Raw genomic sequence first — 26,175 nt, 5'->3', positions numbered from 1 at the left:
GCAGCACTCTTATTTAAATCAGTCGTATCTTCTTCAGAGTTGCAAGGAGCCAAACAAGTATGACAGTGTCCTTCAGTTATGTTCCAGTGTAATAAAAAAGTAAGTGCAGAACATGCATATTTTACCACAGTCTACTCTGATCATCAGTAGAAAAACGTAAGCTTTTATACCCAGAAATCAGTGTGACTCAACTATGACCAGGCTTGCCTGTTCAGTCCTTAGTGTTGATTATACACTCATATTAATAAAAATAATTAGAAACAGCAGCTAATTGAAATGAATTCATTAGAAGGATCCATTCCTGCAGGGTTTCTCAAAACCATCAGTATCCACAGCTGTGTCGAAATTTCCAGAAGAGATCACATGACATGCCACGGATCTCCATTTTTATGCAAAGAACTCTCGCTCTCTCTCTTTTTTTTTTTTTTTTTTTGCTGTTCTTTATTGCAGCAAAGATCATGTTTTTGAGAACACAATATAGACAATGTTGTTTTCGCTTATTTTCTACTAGGAGATCAGATAAATTCTGTAGTATAAACTGCTGTAGTATCTGGTTTTGATATTTAATTGATCAAAGTAGAGTCATATGGAATGAAAAATTGTGACTCAGTTGTCTCATTTCATAACTATACAGTGGGTGCTGAGAGTCCGATGACATGTTTAAGAGTCAAATGACAAGATTATTCTGGATTTAGATTTGGGGTCCTTTATTCCTCGCCTCTTGTTTTGCTTCCCTCCCCCCTTTTACCATCTTATACCTCTTCCCACATTTGCCGTAGAGGATTGCAAACATGTCTCATAAAGAAATGTTAAACACAAAGATCTATGTAGAGGATTGTAGTCCTGTAAGTTTTCCAAGCAAAAGACCTAGAAGTTCAAATTCCATTTATCCAAAACATGGGTTTCTTGTTACTGGACAGTGTGTATGTGGTCACCGAGAGCCTTGGCTTTGACATCTGCCCACTGGGGGCTTTTCAGCATGGCATGTCTGCCTCTTTCTGCCTCTTTCCTCTCGACAACCCTGTAGGCTGGAAGGTCCCCCACACCCCAGTAGCTCTCATGACAAGGCCAGCTTTGCTTTTGAGATAATCCTGAAACATTTCTAATAAATACATGCTGTGTTTTTAATTAACTGATCGTAACCCAGTGGTCTCTCTCCCCCTTTCTCTCTCAGCACTGCCATTAGGGAGCCAGTAGCAGAGAGGACACACGAGGCTACAGTGCCCTTCCTCAAATTAGTTTTAATTAGCCAAATTTCAGCTAGTTATCTATTAATAACACCAATTTGACTAATGGCACATTTCTGAACTGCCCGTGATTCTGAGCCATTTATCTAAGATCTTCTTAAGCCCAGCCAACTGCTTAAGGCTAATGTGTCTATTTCACTTGGAAATTCATTGAGCGCTTAACTACGTGTGAGGTTCTCTTCTGGGCCTTACATTAACTGTGGCACCATTAACTATGAAACCTAAAATAAAAGTAAGGGCTGATTGTGTTCCCAAAGCCTCCATCAAGCCATCATTTATCATTGCTTACTCATATGGTTTTTTTTAAATCCTTTTTATTTCTCAATAATAATTATGTTTAAAAGCACTCAAAGAAATAGGTTTCCAGAGTAGAAATGCTAAAGAGCCAAGGAAATGAGATCTGTAACTTTTTCAAATTTTGTCAAATAATCGATACTGTCTCAACCAGCGTTAGTCTAGCTCTTTGCAGTGTACTCTCTGTCCCTTGCTTCTTAATAACTAGATAAAATATGTTCATGCTCTATTATTCCCACCAATAATGCCTGCATTCTTGGCTTTTTGTCCTCTTTTAGGCAGAGGTAACAGAAAGACCATCTTTGTGCTCAAAAATAACATTGAAAATTATCACTGTTGAATTGATGAATTGCTCCAGCAAAAATCAAGAGTGATTGGAGACCAGAACTGGCCTTAGAGACCTTGGGAGGGTATGAAGGGTGTGGCTGTTCCATCTTCCTTTCTTGATGGGGATGACCCTGGACTCTAATTCAGGTTATCACTAGGGCGTGGGCCACGGCCTCCTGCTGTGGGTTAGCAGTTGGACACACAGCTCCGAGGTGGTAGATGGGTCCTAGGGAGCAGTGAGGACACTGACTTGTCCAGTCAAGTAACTGTAACCCTGGACCTAACCTCCTGGAGTTTTGATCTGCTCATCTGTAAAGTGAGCTTATAAGGAAAATCTACATGATTTTCTTGGATGAAAGTCAAAGAACATATATAGAATTACCTAGCATTTTTGAGAAGGTGAATATAGTAACTGTTTAATGTTTACACATAATGCAAGGGGGAAGTGATTAGGTTTGTATGTGCAACTAAGGTAACGTGACTAGTGAAAAACTACATTGCCAAATCAGGTCATCGATGTATGTCATCTAAAAAGTCTTATTTCTCTCAGAAGGCATCATTTTTATCCTGTTCATCTATCATCTGAATTATTCTTCATACATGTGTGTCATGTTAACTCCAAGCAGTTCTCCAATACAGAGGCATGCCAGAATATTTCAACTACATCTAGAGTTCGCATTCAGAAGGATGGTGTAAATTTGTGATGGGAGGCGTGCAATTGTTCTATTTGGCTTACATATTATGCCTTGGCAAGTTAGCTTCTGTCATAATAAAGAATGACTTTGAAACAGGTTCTATCATCAAGAAGGTATCCAAATCCAACGTGGCCAAGGCAGCAAGCCAGTCTCGTGGTGGTTCCACCAACATCCACTTCCTGCTCATGCAGACACATCTACCATAGTACCTTCAACAGAGCCGTCTTAGAGAGAAATGCCACCGTTTAATTCTGTAACTTGCTCTAAGCCTTGGGAGACAAAGCCCCACCACTGTCTCTCTGTAAGCAACGACCACCTCTTCTTTTTCCTGTTCTCGGCCTGTTCACCTCATGCTACTTATTGCTTCCATAACCAAAAACTAGGAACTCAGTCCAGGTCTTCCACATGGGTATCAGGGACTCGACTGTTTGAGCCATCACTGCGACCTTCCAGTGTCTACGTTAGCAGGAGCTGGAGCCGGGGACCAAAGCTGGTCACTCCAACACGAGATGCACACATCTTAACTGACATCTTAACCACTAAGCTGAATGCCTGCAGCTTGGATTATACATGCGGCTGAACTACTAATCCTTCACAACTCACGTATTGAACTTGTTCATGTTCAGCAAGGTGTTTAGTGTGGATGCATCTATTGTCAATGTCAACAGTTCTGTGGTTTACCCATACTTATTGAAGTCAACATGACTTACTCTTCATGTCTTGCATCTGCTGTATTTCCCTCCTGATGAGCAACAATAGCTCTGGAATTTCTTAAAGGGGGTAGAGTGAACAAAACAGCTTTATTGATAGGAGCACAGTGAAACCTGCTTCTGTGTCCGCATTCCAAGGACAGAATCCTTCAGTGCGTCTTCTACGATGCCCCGGGGGTCTTGTTTAAGCCACATGCAAAGGAAAGGGGGAGAAACCACAGTTGAGATTCAAGCTATATTAATTTCAATGTTTGTTACTTTTTTGTTGTTTTTCTAGGACAAAGAGAGAGCCTCAGAAACCAAAAATGAGGTTCACTCTCACATGTCGGTGCTTTGCGCTGTTCCTGCTTCTGAGTGTAAGTAAGACGACGTTGTCTCAGTCATGGTCATTCAGCGCACTGAATGGGGAGAGTGTTTGGAGTGTGGCTGGCAGGCACTGGCAGGGGTCGACACTATGCTCTTGAAAGTCAAAACTTTAGTTTGTCAGGCATTTTCCTTTGTCTTTTATTAACAAATCTCTCTGCACTTTTACCATTTTAGGTAAGTGTAAAGCTTTACCCAGAAATCTGATTTTTTTTTTTTTTTTTTTGTAGCAGAAATCGAGCATTTGTTTAAAACAGCCCCACGTTGACTTGGAAGTTACCATAAGTGATTGATAGCCTAGGATTAAATGTAGGGTTTTTATGATTTTTTGTTTGTTTCTGTATTTGACATGTGTATTTGAACCATAGTTTCTGGACCTTTCAGTCCCTTAAAATATCTGTGTTCAGTCAGTCTTATTACTGATTTCAGTAATAAAGATGGCTCCATCTTTATATTCCACTATCCTTTCTCCAGTCTTTAGAATAGTGTTTAACTTAAATGCTTTTACATTGTTTAATTTCAAGAGTATGTTTAACTAGTTAAAAGTGTTATTATTTAAGAAAAAAACTATTGATGCTTATTTATGTCAACATTATTAACCTGCCAGCCTTACATCAAATTCACTAACAGGAATCAGAAGAGTGAATTTTGCATAAATCAGTTTGTAATTTTCTTGATCCTCATCCTTTTGACCCATCAATATAGCATTTACTAATGAATTACAGCTGACTGTAAAAATCACTCAATCTCTTTCATTGTGAAAGTGACCCAAGTAAAGTTTTCAGAGGATTCTAGGTTTGCCATTATTCATTTATGTGTAGCTATAGTCCAACTAACCTGTTTCTCCTTTACATTATTCAAAGAAAACATCACTAACTACTTTCTATAAATATTAATTTGTAAGAGAATTTTTATTTTAAAAAATTAATTTTTATTGGAAAGGCAGATGTAGAGAGAGGAGAGACAGATCTTCCATCCACTGGCTCACTCCCCAGGTGGCTGCAATGGCTAGAGCTGAGCAGATCTGATGCCAGGAGCCAGATTCTTCCACATACCCCACACAGATGCAGGGTCCCAAGACTTTGAGCCGTCCTCTTACTGCCTTTGCAGGCCACAAGCAGGGAGCTGGATGGGGAGTGGAGCAGCCAGGATATGAACTGGCACCCATGTGAGTTCCCAGTGCATGCAAGGCGAGGACTTTAGCCATTAGGCCTCTGTACCAGACCCAGGAATTCTTATTTTGTAATGTGTAACCGAGTAAGTGGTTTATTGAAGTAGTTGTTAATGCAACCCTTTTACACCCATTTAGATAAAGGCCTACCTTCATTTTACTCTCTGAGACTATCATTATATTTTTGTTTAGATAAATTAAAGTATAATTTTCTAAAACTAATCCAGTGTTTGGAAATGTGGATTACTGCCTGACATTTGAAATATAATAGATACTTACATAAGATAATTATGTAATCTGATAGAATATTTTAATTTCTCCATAAATGCCCAGGCCTTGTATTCTGTAGATGCAGAAATACAGATACACAGTATTTGCAAGTTTAAATTGTTATTTCTCATAATTCAGATACATTCTGTGCATATATAAATATTCCCAAATAATTTTATTTAATAAAGCAAATACTTATATGGGACATGATAGAAGGAAAATTAAAGAAACTGCTAAACAAAATAGAATTACCTAATAACTTTTAGTGTGAAGAGTAAAATATACATTTAGAGTCATAATTTAAAAACTGAAAAATGTCTCATTTTCATGAGCCATAAACAGCATTTTTTTGTTTGTTTCTGTCTTCTGGTTTCATTTGCCTTGGCTTGTGGGTGGCTCATAGCAGGACAGATAACTAAGCATGGTACATTAAGTGGCTATGTGCTGCCTTTGTCATAACAGAGAGAATTTTGTTTCTCTGCCTTTTTTGAGTAGCATACTCAAAGAACTTGTTCAGAAGCCAAAATTCAATACACAAATTTCCTTTAAAACATTTAATTATGTCCCACATTGATACTCATCCCCAAAAAAGTAAATTTTAAACATGACAGTTCTCCCATAATTAATTTTAAATATTATTTTAGATAACACATTGTTATAAAGAACCACTACCCGTGTATTCATTAAATCCTATTAACTTGATATCTATATGGTCTATCATATGTCAGCTTCAGCTGTCACCTTTCCTCCCATAATTAATTTTAAATAGTATTGTTAGATAACACGTTATTATGAAGAACCACTACCAGTGTATTCATTAAATCCTATTAATTTGATATCTCTATGGCCTATCATATGTCAGCTTCAGCTGTCAGCATTCATTAGCTTCTTCTCCATTTTCCACAATTACTCACCTCCTGCCCTTCTTTGAGATATTACAGCAGACTTAAAGTGTGCTGATGGGTGTTTAGGGAGCACCAAAACTGCTAGTGATGAGGACAACAGAATGACAAAGACAAAAAAAAAAAAAAAAGAGAGAAAAACCCAAAACCTAGGTTTTTCTGAGGTGCAATTTGCTGTTTTCCCCGGCAAGTGCACAGGCCACCCACCAGGCATCTGAACGTACAGGGACACCCAGGGCTGGTCTTTCACAAAGCTGCACTTTATCCTTGCTGTAGTTTTGAAACATGTAAATACATGAATACCACAAATAATTCTCTTACTATAATGACCAACATTAAGGACGGTGACATAGAAATCCTGTTGGCGACATCATTTGTGAATTCTTGATTCCTGTTCTTACAGAGCAGTTCTGCCGATAGTACATTTGCACAGGTTGGCCCTGTACGCTCAGTGGGCTTGGCCCATTGAAGGGTTAGGCCATTGTTCCAAGTTCCAGAAGAACCATTCTGTGCCTGTTCTTGTATGCCAAGCAAACTTACTGTGGTATGTGAATGTAAGGGATTCCCAAAGCCTCTGGAATGTGCAACCCTGTTGTTTTCTTCTGGAGTTCATGATTCATGGAGATGAAGCATAGACTGTAAGCTCTGTGGGGCAGGGACCTTGTCAGTCTTGCTCTCTGTTGAATTTCCAGAATTTTCCTGGGCTATGGAAGGCGCTCAAAGTCTGGTGTGCGTAGGACCTGTGTGATGTTCCTGCTGCTGTCTCCCACTATTGGTGGCAGCTTGGTGGTCGTATGTGTGGTGTCATTCACTTGAATCCTTAGGAGTGACATCACATATACGGCAGCTAAACTGCTACAAGGGACAACAAGTAAGTGTGTGTGTTGAAGAAGCATGTAAGATGGTTTGCATGTGAAACTCTGCATGGTTTTATTCAGACAAACAGGAGGTCCCTAATGTCTCACTTCTGTTTTTTTTTTTTTAGCACAGAAGCATGTATTTATTTAATTTCCTAAACACATAGCATGGACTCCTGTATATGGTATTCTACTTGTTAAGTGGAATATGTATATCTTTTACATTGCTTTGTAGTTTTATATAATTGGTAATGCTTATTTTATCTTTTTGATTAAAATGATGTCTAGCAATTTTGATGTGTGTTAAATTGTCAGCAAAATATGTAACATGTTTAAGAATCCTATGAAATTTTATGTGTTACTTTTAGCACTAGTAATTCTGTAATTGGGATTGTTTATATTTATCTCTGTCTCTCAGAGAAGTGTTCCAGTGTGTGTGTTATTTTAGGAAGGAAGTCATTGAGACATTCAGGAACCACCAGGAAAATCTCATCTTCAGTGCTGAGACACGATCGAGACCGGAAGTGGGCTCAGATTACTGTGGCTCTTCTAACACCAGAGTTTGATTTCTCATTCCTTCAGTGTTGAAACAACCTCTATTGAACCAGGCTTTAAACCAAGTTCACTGGAGTTTGTTTCAATATTGCACGAATGACAAGATGGAAGCTACTCTCATCGGTTTGAACCAGGTTTACTCTTTCACAGATGTTTGCATCTGCCCTTTTCTTGCGTGAAGACTGCAATGATCAAATACAGCTGTGAATGAAAACACGTGTAGAGTTTCTCACCTGCTTTCCTTGTGCAGACTGTTCCCCAGTGGCTGCTTTGCCGTCCCGGGAACAGTTTTAGATCGATTGTATACAGACAAAATTCAGAATGGTACTTCTGGAAAGAAAGCCTACCTAAGCGAAATAGTCCCTACTGTCTAAAATGCGTAATCCAACTGGCAGAGGAGATTTATAGGTGTACTGTGTACACCATTCTCATGTAACTTGAAGATGATGAGGAAGAAGTCAAGAAAGTAATCATTTATTGATAATTCTCAGATGAACCTCAGGTTCTACAAATACAGCTAAAAACAACAACCTAAACTGATGCTCGCACTAAACCAGCCATTGCTATCTCTACTGTGGAGAGCCTTGCAATGCTTCCAAGCTTTGATGGTCATGTGACATTCCGCTGAAATGGTAAACAGCAGACTCACACACATTCATGCCAGTGTCCACTCAGAATACAAAAGGAGGCCTTAGCATGAGACCTCTTGAATCTACCTGTCTTTCCTTAAGTGCTGTTCCAGTTCATAAATGAAACTCTGGCTTTCATGGCTGCCATTGATTCATTACTGTTCACAATAGCCTGAGTGAGGAAGGAGTTAGCCATTCTTGCTAGTATGTGAGCCTTGTGATCGCAAGGCTGTGTTCTCCGCTGGGATCCTCCCATACAAGGAGTATTGGCCAACTGATGGATCCGAGGACCAGTGGGGGAAAACAGCAGAAGTGGCAACAATTATCTTCAGCTATCCCAGCCAAGGATTCAATGTTTTAAAGTCTCTGTTTTTATTCATTCATTTCTCTTTCTCTCGTCATAATATTCAAAGGGCATGAAATTCAGAAGTACCCTAGATGCTTCATAAAGTTGCAGCCCTTAGAACAAGTCCCCTACAGGTAGACAGCAGTGGCGTCTTTGATAAGTCATCCTCACTCAGGTGGTTGCTGGCCTTCCCTGGACGGAGCTTGCCCACTTCTTCCTATGCACGCTTGCCTTCCCTTCACTGATATAAAATCTGCAAGGCATCTTTATTTTAATACCACCTGTAATATTAGTTGAATGCTCTTGAGCTATTCATGTTTCAGACACTTCATTTTTTAATTTTTTAATTCTTCAATAACATCCATAAAGGATAAATACTAATATTGCTATTTTCACTTAACAAATGGGGAGAGTTGGACTAGAAAGGTTTCTAACTCAGCTCCAAGGGACAAGTTTTAAGGCTTTTTTCTCTTTATAAGCTTTCACATCTCTCTGCCGTCTCACCCTCACTGAGCACAATGCTTCCCCTAGTTGCTACACCAGGTGGTTCCCTCCTGGTCTCACACACCTTGGCCCGAGGCCCCGGATGCCTGTGCATTCGTGTCCTTTCCTTCTGAAAGCCTGCCTTCTCCTCTCGACCGTCTCAGACACGACTTACCCCCAGGTCCAGGCCAGGGCCTGCCTGTGTCTGCAGCTCTCCCGGCCTCGGTTTGCTCTGTCCTCTCCCTCCTCTTTGTGTTTGTGCTGATCAGTTAGCAGTTAGCGATGTGCTGTTACACAGAACATCAACAGTGTGATACGCTGGAAGACAGTGGTGCTGTACCAGGGCTGGCCTGGGGTGGACAGGCCGACTCCAGTAGGGGTTATTTTCGTGTTAGAGACAGTGGGTAACGTGCAAAAGACCTGTACATGAATCCTACCAGAAACAGACATGGGAAAACTTCATTCTTGGAATCATTTACAGGCCAGATTAAGGTGGATTTCTTTCTTTCTTTCTTTCTTTCTTTTTTTTTTTTTTTTTTTTTTTTTTTTGGTGTTTATCTATTGTATTTGTTCTTTGGCAACAATCCTGTAAAGATTTTTATTTCAAGTACAGACTAGAAAAGAAAACCAAGGCTTAGGGAGAATAAGCCACTAACTTATTCAATCTGGTACCATTGATAAGTAGAAAATCTGGGATTTAAATGTAGCAAATAACTTGCACGGGCCTTCCTTTAATCATAGTTTTACTGCCATCTCATTCAAACCTCCACCATCCAAGATGATGAAGCGTGTCTCTCACACTGGCTTCACAGTCTTGACCACTTGCCATCCCTTTTGTCCTTCCTAGCCTGAATGAGATTCCAATTATGTAACAATTACTGTTAACTAGCGTATGCTGCTGCAAAAATGCTAAATCATTTCTACAGGGCCAAATCGGTTGGCAGAAGGCTGAGCCAAGCCAGAACTCTGACCCCAACTCGAGTATTTTTATACTGCCTTCAATATCAGCATTACAGTATAAGATTACTTCCAATTATAACGTTTCCTTCTACTGACAGTGACTGTTTCTATTACAAAAGACCTTACAGTATATTACAATATTACTCTATACTACTACCTGTTGGATTAGTATGCAAATCAAAGAACCAAAGAATGCAGAAATGAACGTGGAGAAAGGTGCTTAAAAAAATCAGGAGGAAATAATGGAGCAAATAGCTCTGCTACAACCTTATTATAAAATTTTAGAAAGTTATTATAAAAATAGTACAAGAGAGCAAGAGCTAATATTTTGAACCTAGAAGGAGCCATTAAAACAATTCAAATAGTCAAGTAAAAACAAACCAAAAAAGATTTTTCTTTAAACTGATGGTGTGCTACACTTTACAGTTTTCTAAATTGACTTCTTTCAAATGTATTAGCATTGTAAACATTAATTCTATCAGTCAAGTAAAAATATTTGGGCCCTGATTTTAAGCAAATAAGTAAATATAGAAAAGTGTATTTGTTAGAATGCAAACAAGAAAGAAAAAGAAGCAAAGCCTTATTAAACTGCATCAATCCATAAATGATTGTCTCAATTGCTTTCATTCTCCAATTTAGTATTATGTTAAAATGCCTTTTGTTTGAAAAATTTGCTGCTTATTAGATAGCGAGTGTCCCGCAACCCCAGTGGCTTCCTAGCAGTTTGCGCATGTGTACAGCTGAGGTTCCATTTAATCTGCCATTCTTTCTCCTCCGGGTCACCTGTTAAATGAGTCCGTTTATAAGAGAAGAAAATGGCAAATGGCACTCACAAATGTAATTCTAGTTCTTTGTTGCTTTTTAAATCCAGATTTTCTGCCTTATGACTTTTTTTCCTTTTTATATGTAAAGATTGATTTTTTTCCCGCCATGTAGATTTCCATGCATAAGGTATCTCCGTAGGTGTGCTTAAGAGCCAGCCACATTCCTACATCTGAAAAAGAAAAGCTAGAGAAGGCCGAGACGGCAAGGTTTTCCCCCAGAACCGCTGCATACGATGTGGATTTTAAAAACTCAGGTTTGATGGGCAACACTAAGAGCATCAGTCACAGCTACAGAAATCATCAGCTCAGTACAGGTTGGAAAGGACAGCGTGTGGGGCAGGGACCTGCGTGCACACACATATGCGTGCACGCACACACACGTGCACACACACACGTGCACACACACCCCTACTTCGATAGGCAGACCTGTGATGGTGAGGATGGCTGAAATGGAACGATCTCATGTCTGTACAGAAGGTGCACATGTGGCAGTAGAACCACTGAAACTCTACATTGGTTGGCATCAATGAATATGCATTATCTTGTATAGATCATGTGCTCATGAAACCAAAGAGATTAAAATTAATTGTTCAAAGCATATTTTGTTTTCTTTTTCTGGGGAACAAATAGGAGTTCTTTCTGGCAGTATGTACAATTCAGGCACAAATTTTAGCTGAGAAAAATCACAAGGCACATTTACTACATGATGTCGGTGTTTAATGTGACCCATGATTCTTTCAAATTTCAACAAGCCAAAGTTAACATAGTATTGTTTGTTTGTTTTGTAAAGTTTAGATTGCTTTGATTATTCTAAACTTTACAAGGATAACAAAATTAAGGCAGTTCTTAGATGCTGAAGAGTTGTGTGACTATGTGTGGATGTTGTATATTTTTAATAGTGAATGCAAACACGAAGTTTACAAGTATTATTTGTTGATGAAACGTAAATATTCTGTAGTTATGAAGTGAAACTGTATTCTACATGGATTTTCAGTGTTCTAATTGTGTTTCACTGATGCGAACACCCATGCCTGTTCCCTACAAGTAACTACTTTTCCATTTTAATACAGCAACCAACGGCGGTGAATCCTGCCTCCGAAAATGACACCGAGCTCACCCTGGAGCCCGAGCCATTTCTGTATGTCATAGGACGCAAGAAGCTGTTGGACGCCCAGTTCAGATGCTACAACCGGATGGAGCAACTGCCCCCTTACCAGGGAGAAGGTAAAGAGGATTATGTGTGAAGCATCATTAAAGCTCTGGCTTTGTCAATGGGTAGAAACATGTTGAAAACATTTAATAGGCCAGCAGTTTTCACACGATGTGCATGTGTGCATCAAGCAGCAGAAATGCCTGTTTCCCATTGGCGGGTTCATCCGACTTCCCTCCGCCCAACATCTGCTCTCAGGACAAAATGCACAACTCAGTATTGACACCTGGGAAGCAAGAGGAAGAGAGGACTCAGGAGGGGAGAAAGCAGAAAATGATGGGCAGTGAGTATTCCCAAAGTGAAACCATGACAACCATGCGTGTTTGGGTTCATTAGGAAATGCCTTTCCCTAACTGTTAGTCAGTTGGCAAGCCAGATTATTCCTTCCCCTTTTTCAGGAGAATTAGAGGGAGATGCCTCCTGCATAGACTTCACTTGTCTGGGCCCTTCTCTAGAATGCTCAGTGTGACTGACCACGCACTTTCAGAGTTAAGTGTACTATACTCAATGGAAAGGACCCAGCCAATGGAAAACAAAGAAAAGCTATGTCCATGGAGTGCAACATCCCATTTACAGTCTCCTCTCTGTCTCTTAAAACATTTAAAGATAGCCCTACTCAGTAGAGAGGACATGGTTAAGTAGGCTGCGTTCAAATAGTCTTTTTTTTTTTACAGATTCATTCCTTTTATTATTATCATTATTATTATTATTATTACTTTATTATTATTATGCAGTTCCATAAGCCTTGGGATTTACTTTACCCCTTTCCTTACCCCACACTAGGTTCCCCTATATTATTACTGTAGTATAGTTCTTCATACACAGTCATATGTCCATCATTGCAGGTGTGGACAATGGCAGAGAGTCCAGCATCTTATTGTCATATAGCAAACAGTTTCATTGGGAGTCCATCTTTGTCTGGAAGTAGAGATGCATACTGCATTGTATCCTCACATCTGGATATGATAGTCTCCATTATACAGTTACTATACATCTCCTTAAATGAAAAGCCACAAAACAAAATCAACAACAGGAAGAAAAATAGAAATTTACAATGCCATAAAGTTAAGTAACATGCTACTAATGACTAATGTGTCGCTGAAGAAATGAAAATCAAGAACCTTCTTGAAGATTATGATGCTACTGTATGATCTGAGTCAGTGAGGAATTTAATGAGAAAGTGTCTTTTTTTTTTTAAAGATTTATTTTATTTTTATTACAAAGTCAGATATACTGAGAGGAGGAGAGATAGAGAGGAATTGGAGCTGCCAGGATTAGAGCCAGCGGCCATATGGGATCAAGGCGAGGACCTTAGCCGCTAGGCCACGCTGCCGAGCCCAATGAGAAAGTGTCTTGAAGAGATGAAACTTAAAAAAAAAAAATCAAGATCCATGAGATACAGTTTCTGCTGATCTTTGTCAGTGAGTTGTATCTCCTGTAGGCAACAAATAGATGGGTTTTGCTTTTTAATCCAGTCTACTTACCTGTGATGTTTGATTGATCAGTTTAAGCCATTTACATTCAGGATTAATATGAATGGGTGGTTACTTGGTCCTATCATTTTAACAGTGGGTTGTTCATTGATTTAGTCTTCTGTTGTTGCTGGGATGTTCTTCCCATTGGCCTTTGGTTTTGTTTGGTGCTATTCCTCTTCTCTGTCAAGAGAACATCTTTAAGTATCATTTGTAGGGCAGGTTTGGAAGAGGCAAATTCTTTTAATTTTTCTTTACTGTGGAAGAATTTTATTTCATTTTCAAAGAGAAAGCTTTGCTGGGTACATTATCCTGGGCTGACAAGTTTTTGCTTTTAGAATCTGGACTATGTCACTCCATTCTCTTCTGGCCTGTAGAGTTTCCTGTGAGAGATCGCCTGTGAATTTAGTGGCCATTCCTTTATAGGTCAACTGATTTTTTTTCACGTGCACATTTAAGGATCTTTTCCTTGTGTTCAGTTGAAGAGAGCTTGATTATCATGTGTCATGGTGAAGATCACTTTTGGTTAACCCATTTGGGAGTTCTGTGCCCCTCCTGGATGTTGTTGCTCAATTCTCTCTTTTTCTGCACCTTCTGGGACTCCTGTAACTCATATTTATCAGTCTAAATTGGTGACATCTGTTTTTAGCATTTTTCCTTAAATAAAATTTCACATCCAGGGAAAGAGTTGCCCATTATTCTTCAGTCTGCCATTGTTCCAGTGGTTATCAACAATTGAAAAAGCATTGAATTCCATAACACCCAGAGGGTTTCTTTGAAGCAAATGAGACAAGAAAAACATAAACTAGGAGAGAAAGAGAAAGGGAATGTTATTATATTCTTGGAATCGTATCTGTGAACTACATCAAATCTTCTCTTTGTGCTAACATCACGTTGTCATGAACAAAGAGGACTCAAAGTGCCATTTTCAGAAACTGAGTGAGCTCATTGTTTTTCCCTAAGATATTAGCTTAGAGGCTAGAACTTGGGCACTATGTTCGGGAAGGAGGTAGACACACACACACACATACACACACGCACACACACACACGCACACACACGCACATACATGGAGGGAAGGAGAGTGGAGACAGGGGGAGAGGGAGGGAAGAAAGGAGCTTCCATCCACTGATTCACTTCCCAAATGGCTCCAATGGTCTGAGCTGCCAATTCAGAGCCAGGAACTTCTTTCAGGTCTCCCACCTGGGCACAGGAGCACATCCTTCAAAGCCCACTTGATTAGCATCCAGCCTATACCCCAAATGTACCTCATCATCCAAGAAAAGGGGAACAGAATGAAATGCAATCTTGGGGGCCCCTGACTGTTGAGAAGCTCAGGTTTGGGATCTTCCGAAGTAGGCCCTGACTGCTGCATGTTACCCAGTGAGATAATTTGGTCTTAGGTTTTCGAAGGCAATTTGAAACTTGATTTCCAAAATAAATGACTTTGAAATGTGGGCAATCATGAGGGAAACAGAGGGTCCTGCCACACTAAGGCATCAGTCTTCCAGGGAAAGCCATATGCCTCTGACATTCACTTCCTTCTTAACCACCAGGCCCTTACTGCAACCGAACCTGGGACGGATGGCTGTGCTGGGACGACACTCCAGCTGGAGTCCTCACGTACCAGTACTGCCCTGATTACTTTCCAGACTTTGATCCAACAGGTAGAGTGTTGATTTTCATTTAATATTTTTTGGGTCTGAAGCTTTTAGAGGTTTCATGAGTCTGAAAAGAAAGCCAGGTGTAAGATCTGCTCCCCTAATCACACTCCATGTTCTAGCATGTTCTGAAGGTTTTCCTTCATTGAGAGAGCATTCTGTTGTACAGACACTGCAAGTGGTCTTTGTTTTACAGGTTGTGGCTGCTCATTTGTGTATGTGGTTATCAAACTCTGGTCTGTAAAATCCATTCTCCTAAAATACTATGAATGCCTTTATTTACATGTGGAACTTTAAAAACATTTTTAGTTGTCTTGTATTTGTGATTTTTGGTGACTTTCACAAATACTTGTTTATAACAAGTTTGTTTATAATTGTGCAGGTATAACATGCACAGTGGAATTTTCAAATAACCTTGAAAATCAAATGAAGCTCTTTTGCTTAAGGGAAAATAAATAGCTCTGGATACAACATTTCTGGACTAGTGGCAGAACAGCAAAATTTATTGAGTAAAAAAGACTAATATTGTGGTGTCTAACCACATCAACCCACAATTCTGTGTCAGCTGCGACACATGCGAGTTAGGAAAACAAGTGGTGCCAGTTGCACTCCATTGTATGAGCCGTAAAGGAATGCTTGTCATTGTGTAGCACTTTTTCCACATATTTTCTTCTATGTTTTCTCATGTTAAGATTTGACACAAAGCTGCAAGGGAACTCAATCAGGTCTCCCACACGGGTGCAGGGTCCCAATACATTGGGCCGTCCTCGACTGCTCTCCCAGGCCACAAGCAGGGAGCTGGATGGGAAGTGGAGCTGCTGGGATTAGAACCGGCCCCCCTATGGGATCCTGGAGCGTTCAAGGCAAGGACTTTAACTGCTAGGCCACCGCACCAGGCCCTAAATTAATTCTTAAAACATGACATTTTGAGGTCTATAAAACCACTGGCCACGAGACTGGCACTCCATGTGGGCACTAGTTGGAGTCCTGGCTGCTCCGCTTCCTATTCAGCTCCCTGCTGTTGACATGAGAAAAGCTGCAGAATAGGGCCAAAGTTCTTGGGCCCCTGATGCCCAACTGGGAGATCTAACCCTAGATCCTGGCTTCAGATTAGTTTAGCAATAGTTGTTGAGGCCATTTAGGGAGTGAACCAGTGAATGATAAATCTCTCTATATAAACTTTGCTTCATAAATAAATCTTACGAAAATATTACCTTCTGGTAAGATAATGAAGTGTCACCCTTAAAAACTAATTTTTTAAATTCCAAAATGAGGCCTGCATAGTGGCACAGCATGCTAATCCTCTGTCCTGAGGTGCCAACATCCGATATAAGTGCCAGTTTAAGTCTCAGCTGCTCCACTTCTGATCCAGCTCCCCGCTTGTGGCCTGGGAAAGCCATGGAATATGGCTCAAGTCCTTTGGCCACTGCACCTGCCTGGAAGACCTGGAGGAGACTTCTTACTCCTGGCTTCAGCTCAGCTCAGCTCAGGTCATTTTGGCCATTTGGGGAATGAACCAGCACATGGAAGACCCTCTGTCTTTTTGCTCTGTAAAAATCTGTTTTTCTAATAAAAATAAATATAAATCTTTGATATATAAAGATTTATATTTAATATAAGTGTGTATTAAATACATTTAATATAAGTGCATATTAAATATAAATATATATTCAATATAATATATAAAGATTTATATTTATTTTTATTGCAAATTCAGATATACAGAGAGGAAGAGAGACAGTGAGGAAGATCTTTCGTCCAATGATTCACTCCCCAAATGACTGCAATGGCCAAAGCTATGCTGATCCGAAGCTGGGAGCCAGGAGCTTCTTCCAGGTCTCTCACATGGGTGCAGGGTCCCAAGGCTTTAGGCTGTCCTTGACTGCTTTCCAGGCCACAAGCAGGGAGCTGGATGGGAAGTGGGGCTACCAGGATTGGAACTAGCGTCTTTATGGGATCACGGTATGTTCAAGGCGAGGACTTAAGCTGCTAGGCCATCATTCCGGGCCCAAAAATAAATATAAACATTTTTTAAGTCATTTATTTTTATTTGAAAAGCAGATTTTACAGAGATAAGGAGAGACAGAGAGAATGATCGTCTGTCCACTGGCTCCCCAGGCAGCCGCAATGGAACTGATTCTATCCAAAGCTAGGAACCAGGAGTTTTCTCTGGGTCTCCCACATGGGTGCAGAGTCCCAAGGCTTCGGGCCGCCCTCCATTGCTCTCCCAGGCCACAAGCAGGGAGCTGGATGGGAAGCAGAGGAGCTAGGACATGAGCACCCAGATGGGATCCCGGTGCATGAAAGGCAAGGACTTTAGCAAGTAGGCTATTGTGCAGGGCCCAAAATAAATGACTCTTAAAAAATAAAACTGCAAAATAAAATCAGATAGAGAGGCGACCGGAGGGCTGCGGGAGAGGACGTCTAGCTCGGATCCCGAACCCAGCCCGCCATGTGCTCTTGGCGCATGGCGGGCTGGGCCGGACATGCCTGGGTTCGGGGCCTGCTTCCTTCCGGGATTGTCAACAACAATACAATAAAACAGATTAAAAAATAAATAAATAAAATAAAATAAAATTAGATAGGTTTTCACAAATCCCAGTATTTTTTCTGTGAGATGGAAGAGATGATTTAAATGACATCCTTTTCAGACAACAACAACAAAAAAATGACATCCTGATATATCTTAGTTTTAGACTTTCTTGTTTTCGTGGGTCTAACCATATGGAATGCCAATCTTTGATCATTTGATTCACAAAAACTAATTTCATGCTGTTAATATAATAAAAGAGATTACATACAAATGAAGTAAACTAGGATTTTGGTTTTCTCAGTTTCCCTCTGTAATCAGAAATGTTTCTGTTAAAAAATATGAATGCAGATCTAGCTATGTAACTCTGCAGTCTGATAGCTTTGGACTTAAATTCTGGCTCAGTCTTAGTAATATCTCCAAATTCTATAACCTCTCCCACTGCCTGCTTTCTGTTCGTAAAATGAAGCTGGCAACATCTGTTTGCTTTGACCCTGCTGAAGAGAGAATGAGACGAGCCTGCTGAAGCACCTGCTGCAATGCACTAGTCAGGTAGTCTCTAGTAACTTACATTCACACTCAAGGGAAGAGGCCCTTGGGGTGGCTTTTAAGATGTCACTGGTTATTTTTCCTTCTTGGATAATTTCAGATCCTAATGCAACTCTTACAATTCCTTAACAGAAAAGGTTACAAAATACTGTGACGAAACAGGCGTTTGGTTTAAACACCCTGGGAACAATCAGACCTGGTCCAACTACACTATGTGCAATGCCTTCACTCCTGAGAAGCTGCAGGTAGGCTCCATTTCACATTTCAGTGTCGGCTGAGAATGCCTTGGGTGTGCATGGGCATGAAGGCGTCACTGTAGCATGTCTGCTGCCCAGACCCAGGGCTCTTGAGGAACGGAAAGTGGAGCTTGACCTGTTGAGTTCTAAGTTCTGCCTGAAATGGCATGAGAGAAAACAACATGGGGTTCCTTAGTTGGAACTCCTGGTCAGTGGAAGTTTCAAGTGCAGAGGACGGATTCTCACTGATGCCAGAAAGGAGGCAGCATTTTCAAGGGAATCCCTAATGTCTCCATTCTTCTAGAAAATTCCTACAGCTACTGTTTTATCACAAGGCACAAGCTTACACTTGCCTGTGTTGGACAGGCATCTAGTTTGGCTATCAAACTTTGAAGGAACCCCTAACACGGGGCTTCCCAAGGGTCAGTGCACCATTTACATTAGGTCCAGAAGAAATGCATTCCGATTTTGTAGCACTAATATCTTGCTGGCAGTTAAATGCATTGAATATCAGCTCTGCTTATATTTATTCAAACCTGTGGGGGAGAAAATTCCAAATCACCATCAGATGTATCAGAAATCTGACCAGATCACTAAGTCTGCATTAGCTCTCTCACCTCACAGCCTTGTTGGGTGGGAGGGCACTGGGTCAGTGTTTACCTGTCAGGCATCTGTGAGCTGCCCGCTGGCTGCACTCTACATTGAAGCTAGTTTGCCCTTGTGTAAAGGTAGGTCAGTGAACTCGTGTGCTGGAAGCTAGAAGCATGTTTTTTGTTGACTGTTAAGAAGCACCCAGAGTATAGACAGCTTCCCTTTTATTCAAAACATACCAAGCAACAACACAAGGTAAGAACGAGGAGCAGCTAGATTAGACACCATCGGTTTGCAAGGACGTTTTGCCACAAGCCCAGATTGAGAACACTCAAGCCAGTGGCCTCTTCCCAAATCGCCAACCTACTCTTGAGAATGCACACTTACATCCTCATGGACAGTGGTTCACTAAAGCCTGATTGGGATGGCATGTCAGAGTTAGGAATTTGCCCAAATGACTACTGGGTGTGATCTGACAAAGTCACAACCCTGATCATGGTGAAGTTCAAATAAGCATTTCTCAGTGTTGCCTTGTTTGACCTTCTCACACTGGTCGCATCTGAGAAGGAAATGAAGAATTCTAAGAAGCCATGATCCCTTCCAGGCACCGACTATGATGATTAAAATTTTTTCCATAAAATTTCCACATAAGTATGGTAACAAAGTTTGAAGAAACCAACCTAGAATGAAATTTTTAAAAAACATCTTCAATTCTGAAAATGACAGAAAGGTGGCAACTAAATTCTGAGCTGCTAATATAATCTATGTGCTCAAACAGCTCTGAATGAGAGGAGTATGTACTGTTTTCAAGCGAGGGTGTTCTGAAGTATCCCGAACTCATGTGAGTTAATTTATTTTTTTTAATATATATTTTTATTATATTATTTATGTATCTGAGGTGAAGGGGGATATTGAGGGAGAATCCCCACCCAGTCTCCCACCCGCCCAAGGTCCCAGATGTGGGGCATGCTGAGATACTTGCTCAAGTGGTCTTAATAGACTTCCAGTTATGGATCGCTGCCAGTCACATCCCTCCCAACTCGATTAGGTCATTGAAGAAGCCACTGATTGTCACAGTCCATCATGGAGTCTTCGTTTGCCCAGTATTTCGCTGCCCAACGTTTAGCTGAGGTGGTTGATTGACCTGTTCCGTCCTCCGTCTTCTCTTAGCCAGGGCTCTGAGTCCAGCAGTTCGATTGGGGAGAATGTGAGTTAATTTATAAATGTCATCATTTAAAAGTAGTGAGAATAAAGTTATATGAATTTTCTTAGTATTCATAAAGCAAATTAAAAATAGTTGCAAAGATTTTTAACTCTTAAGGAAACTGTCTGAATTTTTGTTTCAGAATCAGTTATAAACCAGTTCTGTTCTCATGCCTTGTGAGGACTGAGAGTCCTGTTAGAAACACGGTGCCAAGGAGCCCAGACAACAAGGGCGTGTGCAGTCGAGCATTGTAACACACAAGGTTCAGGAGCAGTTGATTGGCCCATCGTGAACTCCTGGAGATGAACAGCTCAGGACACAGGAATGCACATCCCTTGGAGTTCTTGGAGCCTTGGAAATGTTTTAGCAGAATCTGGTTTTCCATCTCTGACCTTTCCTAAGATGATTGACAAGAATGGAAATGTTCCAGATTGTTAGGAATTTATTCTCTGAAATCTGTTGTAACCTTAGTATCCTTTTTGAAAGGAAGAAATAATTACTTATATTTATTGTGTTTAGAAACAGACTGGTGTCCCATTTTACAGTTGTCTCCTCATCTGTGACTTTTAACCATTTTCTGATTTCCAGAATGCGTATGTTCTGTACTACTTGGCCATTGTTGGTCATTCTCTGTCAATTATCACCTTGGTGATCTCCCTGGGGATTTTTATGTGCTTCCCGTAAGTACATTTACAACCTCTGCTGTTTTATTTTCTCCTTTAAATTATTGAAATTCTGAATTATGCAGGCATGGTGTGGGCGAATCACCTGTAAATCATGAGAAATGGGCCTGGGTGGGAGTGACAAAGTGGTGGTAAATGAGTTTAACCTATCTTTGAGGGAAGCAGGATGTGCTCACTATCTTTTTCAAAGGCAGTATTCTTTCTTCTCCAAACAATACAATCTTGTGGGCCTGTGTGTACCCTGCTAAGAGTGTAAAAGTTTGATTTACCATGACTAAAGTTCCATGAAGGAACTCAAATATTCCCACTCAAATATAGGAAAACCACAATCACAAATTCAAATGCATCCTGCCAAATTGTGAATTCTACCACAGGTAAACTTGGACAGAAAAAAATGGGGCTGGAAAGGCCCTGACAGAGGTTACATACGAAGCTAAGTCCTGAGTGTCTCTTCAGGCCTTAACCCACACAACCAGGGTCAAGGAAAACTTCTGAAAGTTGGCCCGTTGTCTAGAGTACCTGTCATTGTTAGCCAGTTATCTTCTAAGACTCGCTAATAAGTCTGATTGTAAAGTGGACTGAGATTAGATTATGCAAATATTAAAGGGAATGAGAAAGGGAGGGAAGGAAATATGGTTATCTTCTTAGAATTGCATCTGTGAAATACATGGTCTGTTCTTTTTATAATAACAAGAAAATTTAAAAGACCCAATAAAGAATAAAATTCCAGTGAGAGTATCTAATAGGACTAAGCCTATATGCTTGACACATTGTCTAAAGCAAAATGATTATACTAATGTAGATACTGGATTTGTAGAAATGGAGAGTTTAAAAGGCTGATTCTGTGTCTTCAAGACGGACTTTGAACTATGTGAGGCAGTACCATGGTCCTGTGAATTTAGTGTAATGTCTTCAAATGAGAAGTCGGGCGTACTACATTACACCTTACAAAAGCAGACTGAGTTACCAGCTGAAAATGTATCTTCTGCCATTCACTTTTATATTCTTGGCCTGCTGTAATTTGGATAGTCTGTTTTTTTCAATGTGGATTTGAAATTAGCTAGAAACAATCAAGCCCATGACAGTGTGTTTCTACAAACTTTAATTCACAGGGGACTTCTGCAGGATGTACTGATTATACTAGAAAGCAAAAAGGTGAGACAGCACATAAGAATAACTTGAGCAATTTAAAATGTTTGTCATCCGTAGAGGACTGAAAAAGCAGAGCTTTCCAGCTAGCTGTACGTTTGAGTTGGCAGTGCTATACGGTGCTGTGATGACAGTATACTTTGGTAAAGGTCAAGCACTCAGATGTGCATACTGGCTTCTGGAAGTGTACTCACCACAGGTCAGGAATTATGTTTGAACTTGAGTTAGATTCAGTGGAAACAAGATGGCTGGATTTGTGTCTGACACATAACATATGAAATGTAATGATTTGATATTACAATTATCATCAACAGTTGTATTGGCCTACATGATAGTTGTGATGGCCTGACACAAATGGTGAAGCAAAGATTCATTGGTTCAGGCTGCTACAGATACTCCTCCTTCATTAAAAGATGTGTTATATAAGGTAAATATGCAGTGATTCGCCTAGAGAATCTTAATTTGATGTTTATGTCTTCATCAGTATACTAAAGAAAATTAAACCCAAGGGAGAATAATCACCTGTAAACATATATTTGGCACATTTACTATTTCTTCTGAAACCCGTTTTAATTTTTACCTTCATCTTAGTTAAGATTCTTACATTGGCTAAGCAACAAAACTGAATATCAAGTCACAACAAAAGCAGAGGTTTTCCCATAACTGGTTTAACAAAGCAACAAAGCCCAGGTTATCGATGACTAGAACCAGCAAGGATGGGTATGCTGCACTGTGGTGGCAGGACGCAGTGTGATCACAGAGCATGATTAGCCTCAGGATGTTGGTCATTTTTCAGTTGTACCTCACCATGATGAATAAACACATCACCACACAACCTTAATTAAAAAGTCTCTGGCTAAAAGTCCATTTTTAAGGATTTTTTTAATTATAAGAAAAATGTCTGAAAGTTATAGTCTCACAACTGATGAATGTAGCCAGGCCTTAAGCCAACATGAAGAGGGCATTTCTGAACTCCTTAGCTCTCTAGCCACTGAGTTGTGAGAAGATGCACGCGTCAAAGAGGAATGTTTTTTCCAACCATCACTTTTCTATTAAGCTTCTGAGAATGAGTGTTTACAAGTCTAAGCACAATTGTCCTCCAAGCAAAGAGACTTTGGTCAAGTGGGGGGGGGGGGCGGAGATCATGTTGGAAGCACCTGACTTTGTCCTGTTATCTCTTACTGCCAAGAGCCAACCAAAAATATCGTAAATCTAGAAAGAATGGAAAGCTTCATCAGTTTATAAATTGAATGTAATGAGAAGATATAAACTTAAATAGCAGGATCGACATAGAAAACACAGGAAGAGATGAGTAAGACACAATACCTGCCAAATATTCAACCCCCCAGGAAGCCTTATTTGATTTTTATGCTGCTTTTTAAATGATTTATTGTTTTGAAGGCAGAATTATAGAGGGAGAGGGAGCAAAGTGGGGGTGGAGGAGAGAGGAATGGGGAGAGAGAGAGAGAGAAATTTCTATCCACAGTCAGGTGGGCCACTCTGGAGCCAGGAGCCTCTTCTGGGTCTCCCACGTGAGTACAGGGACCCTAGGACTCTGGCATCCTCCACTGCTTTCCAAGGCACATGAACAGGGAGCTGGATGGGGAGCAGAGCTACAGGGTCTCAAACCAGTGCCCACAGGCATGCTGACACCACGCCTCTTAACACCACAGTGCTGGCCTCTCTCTTCGTTCTTAAACCTGCTTGAACTAAACATACCAGGGATTCCCTTTTGCTAAAAAGGAAGCATGTTCTTGACTCTTCAATTTTCTTTTAACATCTGGATGACAGTACTATTAAATGTGACTGCTAAAGTAGGTTATTCAGATTGATCAACTGACTTTATTTTTTGATTAGCAAAGTTTCCCAAGAATTTTTGTAGACAGTCAGCATCACCCTTAAGATCTGTCCTGTGCATTATAATGAAGGTTTCTGTATCGTGTAGTGAATGATATTATTTACAGGAAACCTGAGCGAAGACATAATCAGCACTTTCTTGCTTAATTCTGCATTTCCTGGGTTGTTATTTTGCAAAATCCAGTCAATTTCATAAAATTTTCATGAATGAAAATGAGGCTATGTAGTTTCACCTCTGAGACCTGATGTGGCAGTTGTAATCATTCCACTGAAACTCACTCAGAACCCTTCAAATCGTCCTTGGAAGGTCTCCAATAAGGTGAGACCCTGCAGGTGTCCTTCAGCCAGCAGGTGGAGGAGGCCTGCAGAAGAATTTAAAGTTACTGAATATACAGGAGGTTAAGAAATGGCCAATATTTCACTAGAAGTCTTGGAAAATTGCTCGACACGAGCTCATTAAAACGCACCTCTAATCTTAATGAGGTTTTATTCCTAAGTATGCAAAGGAAGCTAAACGTCATGGTTCCATAACCCTGAAACAAATAGGAAGTACGCTCCCTGCACTTTAAAAGAATTAATGTAGAGTGTGTATAAAGTCTGTTATTGATAATTTGAACTTTTCTTTTTTCCACCCATTGAAAGAACTTTCAGTGATTTTGAGCAGAGAAAAGACAAGTTACTTCTGGGCCACAAGTTAAACACAGTAGACGGCATCTTTGCTATAGTATTCCAACATAGAGGCATTTGCAGGAGAAAGTAATAACATGGACAAAGGGTAAATGTACGTCTTCAGTAAGAACGCTCACAACTAGATACCAAACACAGAATGTCACCAGGACTAGGATGCTGATCCTGTGAGGAATGGACATCACCTGGCCTGTGGTCCTGACCCTTCCCAGGAGCTGTGCACTCCACTTACCTCACGACTGGCACTTGCCATTTATTCTCAGTTTTGTGAACTAATCATAAATACTTACAAACCCCACTGTGTTCTTTTCAAGAAAAGGATAATATCATTCCTCATGACCAATTGCTACTCTTGCCTTTCTGATATATATTTTTTAAATATTCATTTACTCGTATGTGAAAGTTGCAAAAACATGTGTTGGCAAAAACTCAGAGTAACCTTGGAGGTTACAGAAGAGGGCTTCAAGCAGGGCTTCTAGAGTCGTCCACAACCCCATCAGTGTTCCATTCAGTCCTGGTTTCACACTGAAGGAACAGGTGGTGTTGAATCCCCCATTTCACATCTCTGACTGCTTTTCTGTTCTTCCAGGGAACCTGCTAAATTAGTTGTGTCCAAAAATGGCAGCCTTTATTCTAACTTCCCATTGACAAAAGATAACTGTCCATCATAGCGTGGCGTATTCTCCATCAACAAAATAGTGTTGATAGGAAAAGAAATAGAAATTAAGACAATTCCTTGAGGCTAATCATTTTGTATTTTGTGCTCAGTCTGATGGTTTACAGTCCCTCTCCAATAGGAAAGATAGAATATATGCTGTGCTGTGAATGTCTGCAGGAGCGCTAATGCAGTTTATTGCATATTTAGTCCCTTTCATCATCCCCTTTCCTCAGTTTCCATTTCCCTTGTGAACGAGGTATGATACCTAGACAGAGGAAATCTCAAAGCCTTATGGTGGGAGGTATGACTTGGGTTCATGTCAATTATAGGAAATGATTCTTACTTCATATTTCCCATGCATCAATACATTTAGGAAAATCTGTAAGTTCCATTATCTGTCGCTAAGGAAAATATCAAAAAGATTACTACAACGGCTTTCTGCCAGAGGCATCAGCTTCTGGGCAGGGACTAATCCTGTTTCTCTTGGTCGCAGGAGCCTTGGTTGTCAGCGAGTGACCCTGCACAAGAACATGTTTCTGACCTACATCCTGAACTCGATGATTATCATCATCCACCTGGTGGAGGTTGTGCCCAACGGAGAGCTGGTGCGGAGGGACCCGGTAAGCCATGCGTGGGGCATCTTTAAGGTTTTTGAAGGATGTCGTATCTAGATAGTGACAATGATGTTCCTGTTGATTTGATTAGCTGTGTGATTATGCTGACTGTTACAGTAGAAGTTTGTGTTTTAAGCCAAATCTTCCATTTCCTAGTAATTCTTGGAAGTAATTGCTACTTCCTTTGGTAAAAGCCTGGGAATATTAGAATCATGATAAAAATGAAAGTGATAACTTAGGCTTTTCTTTAAAAGATTCACTTTATTTGGATGGCAGACAGAGAGAGAGATGGAGAGAAAGATCTTCCATCCTCTGGTTCACTTCCCGGATGGCTGCAACAGCCACTACTGCACTGGTCCAAAGCCAGGAGCTTCTTATGTGGGTACAGGGACCCAGGGCCTTATCCTCAGCTGCTTTCCCAAGCCATTAGCAAAAAACTGA

At 40.4% G+C, this 26,175-nt stretch overlaps 1 protein-coding gene across 1 annotated transcript in view; it reads left to right on the top strand.

The window, feature by feature from the left end:
* CALCR (calcitonin receptor) overlaps nt 1–26,175 on the top strand; it is an 86,131-nt gene that overhangs the window by 45,539 nt on the left and 14,417 nt on the right. Inside the window, exons 2-7 of the mRNA XM_004582302.4 lie at nt 3,551–3,629; nt 11,704–11,857; nt 14,872–14,982; nt 18,188–18,300; nt 20,675–20,766; nt 25,614–25,740. Of these exons, the coding sequence (XP_004582359.2) occupies nt 3,551–3,629; nt 11,704–11,857; nt 14,872–14,982; nt 18,188–18,300; nt 20,675–20,766; nt 25,614–25,740 (676 nt within the window). The remainder of the gene's footprint in view (nt 1–3,550; nt 3,630–11,703; nt 11,858–14,871; nt 14,983–18,187; nt 18,301–20,674; nt 20,767–25,613; nt 25,741–26,175) is intronic.

Source organism: Ochotona princeps, chromosome 20 (genome assembly GCF_030435755.1).
Source record: "Ochotona princeps isolate mOchPri1 chromosome 20, mOchPri1.hap1, whole genome shotgun sequence".
In the NCBI taxonomy this organism is placed as follows: domain Eukaryota; kingdom Metazoa; phylum Chordata; class Mammalia; order Lagomorpha; family Ochotonidae; genus Ochotona; species Ochotona princeps.
Note: the sequence above shows the minus strand (reverse complement) of the source record. Positions and strands in the feature narration are given on the sequence as shown.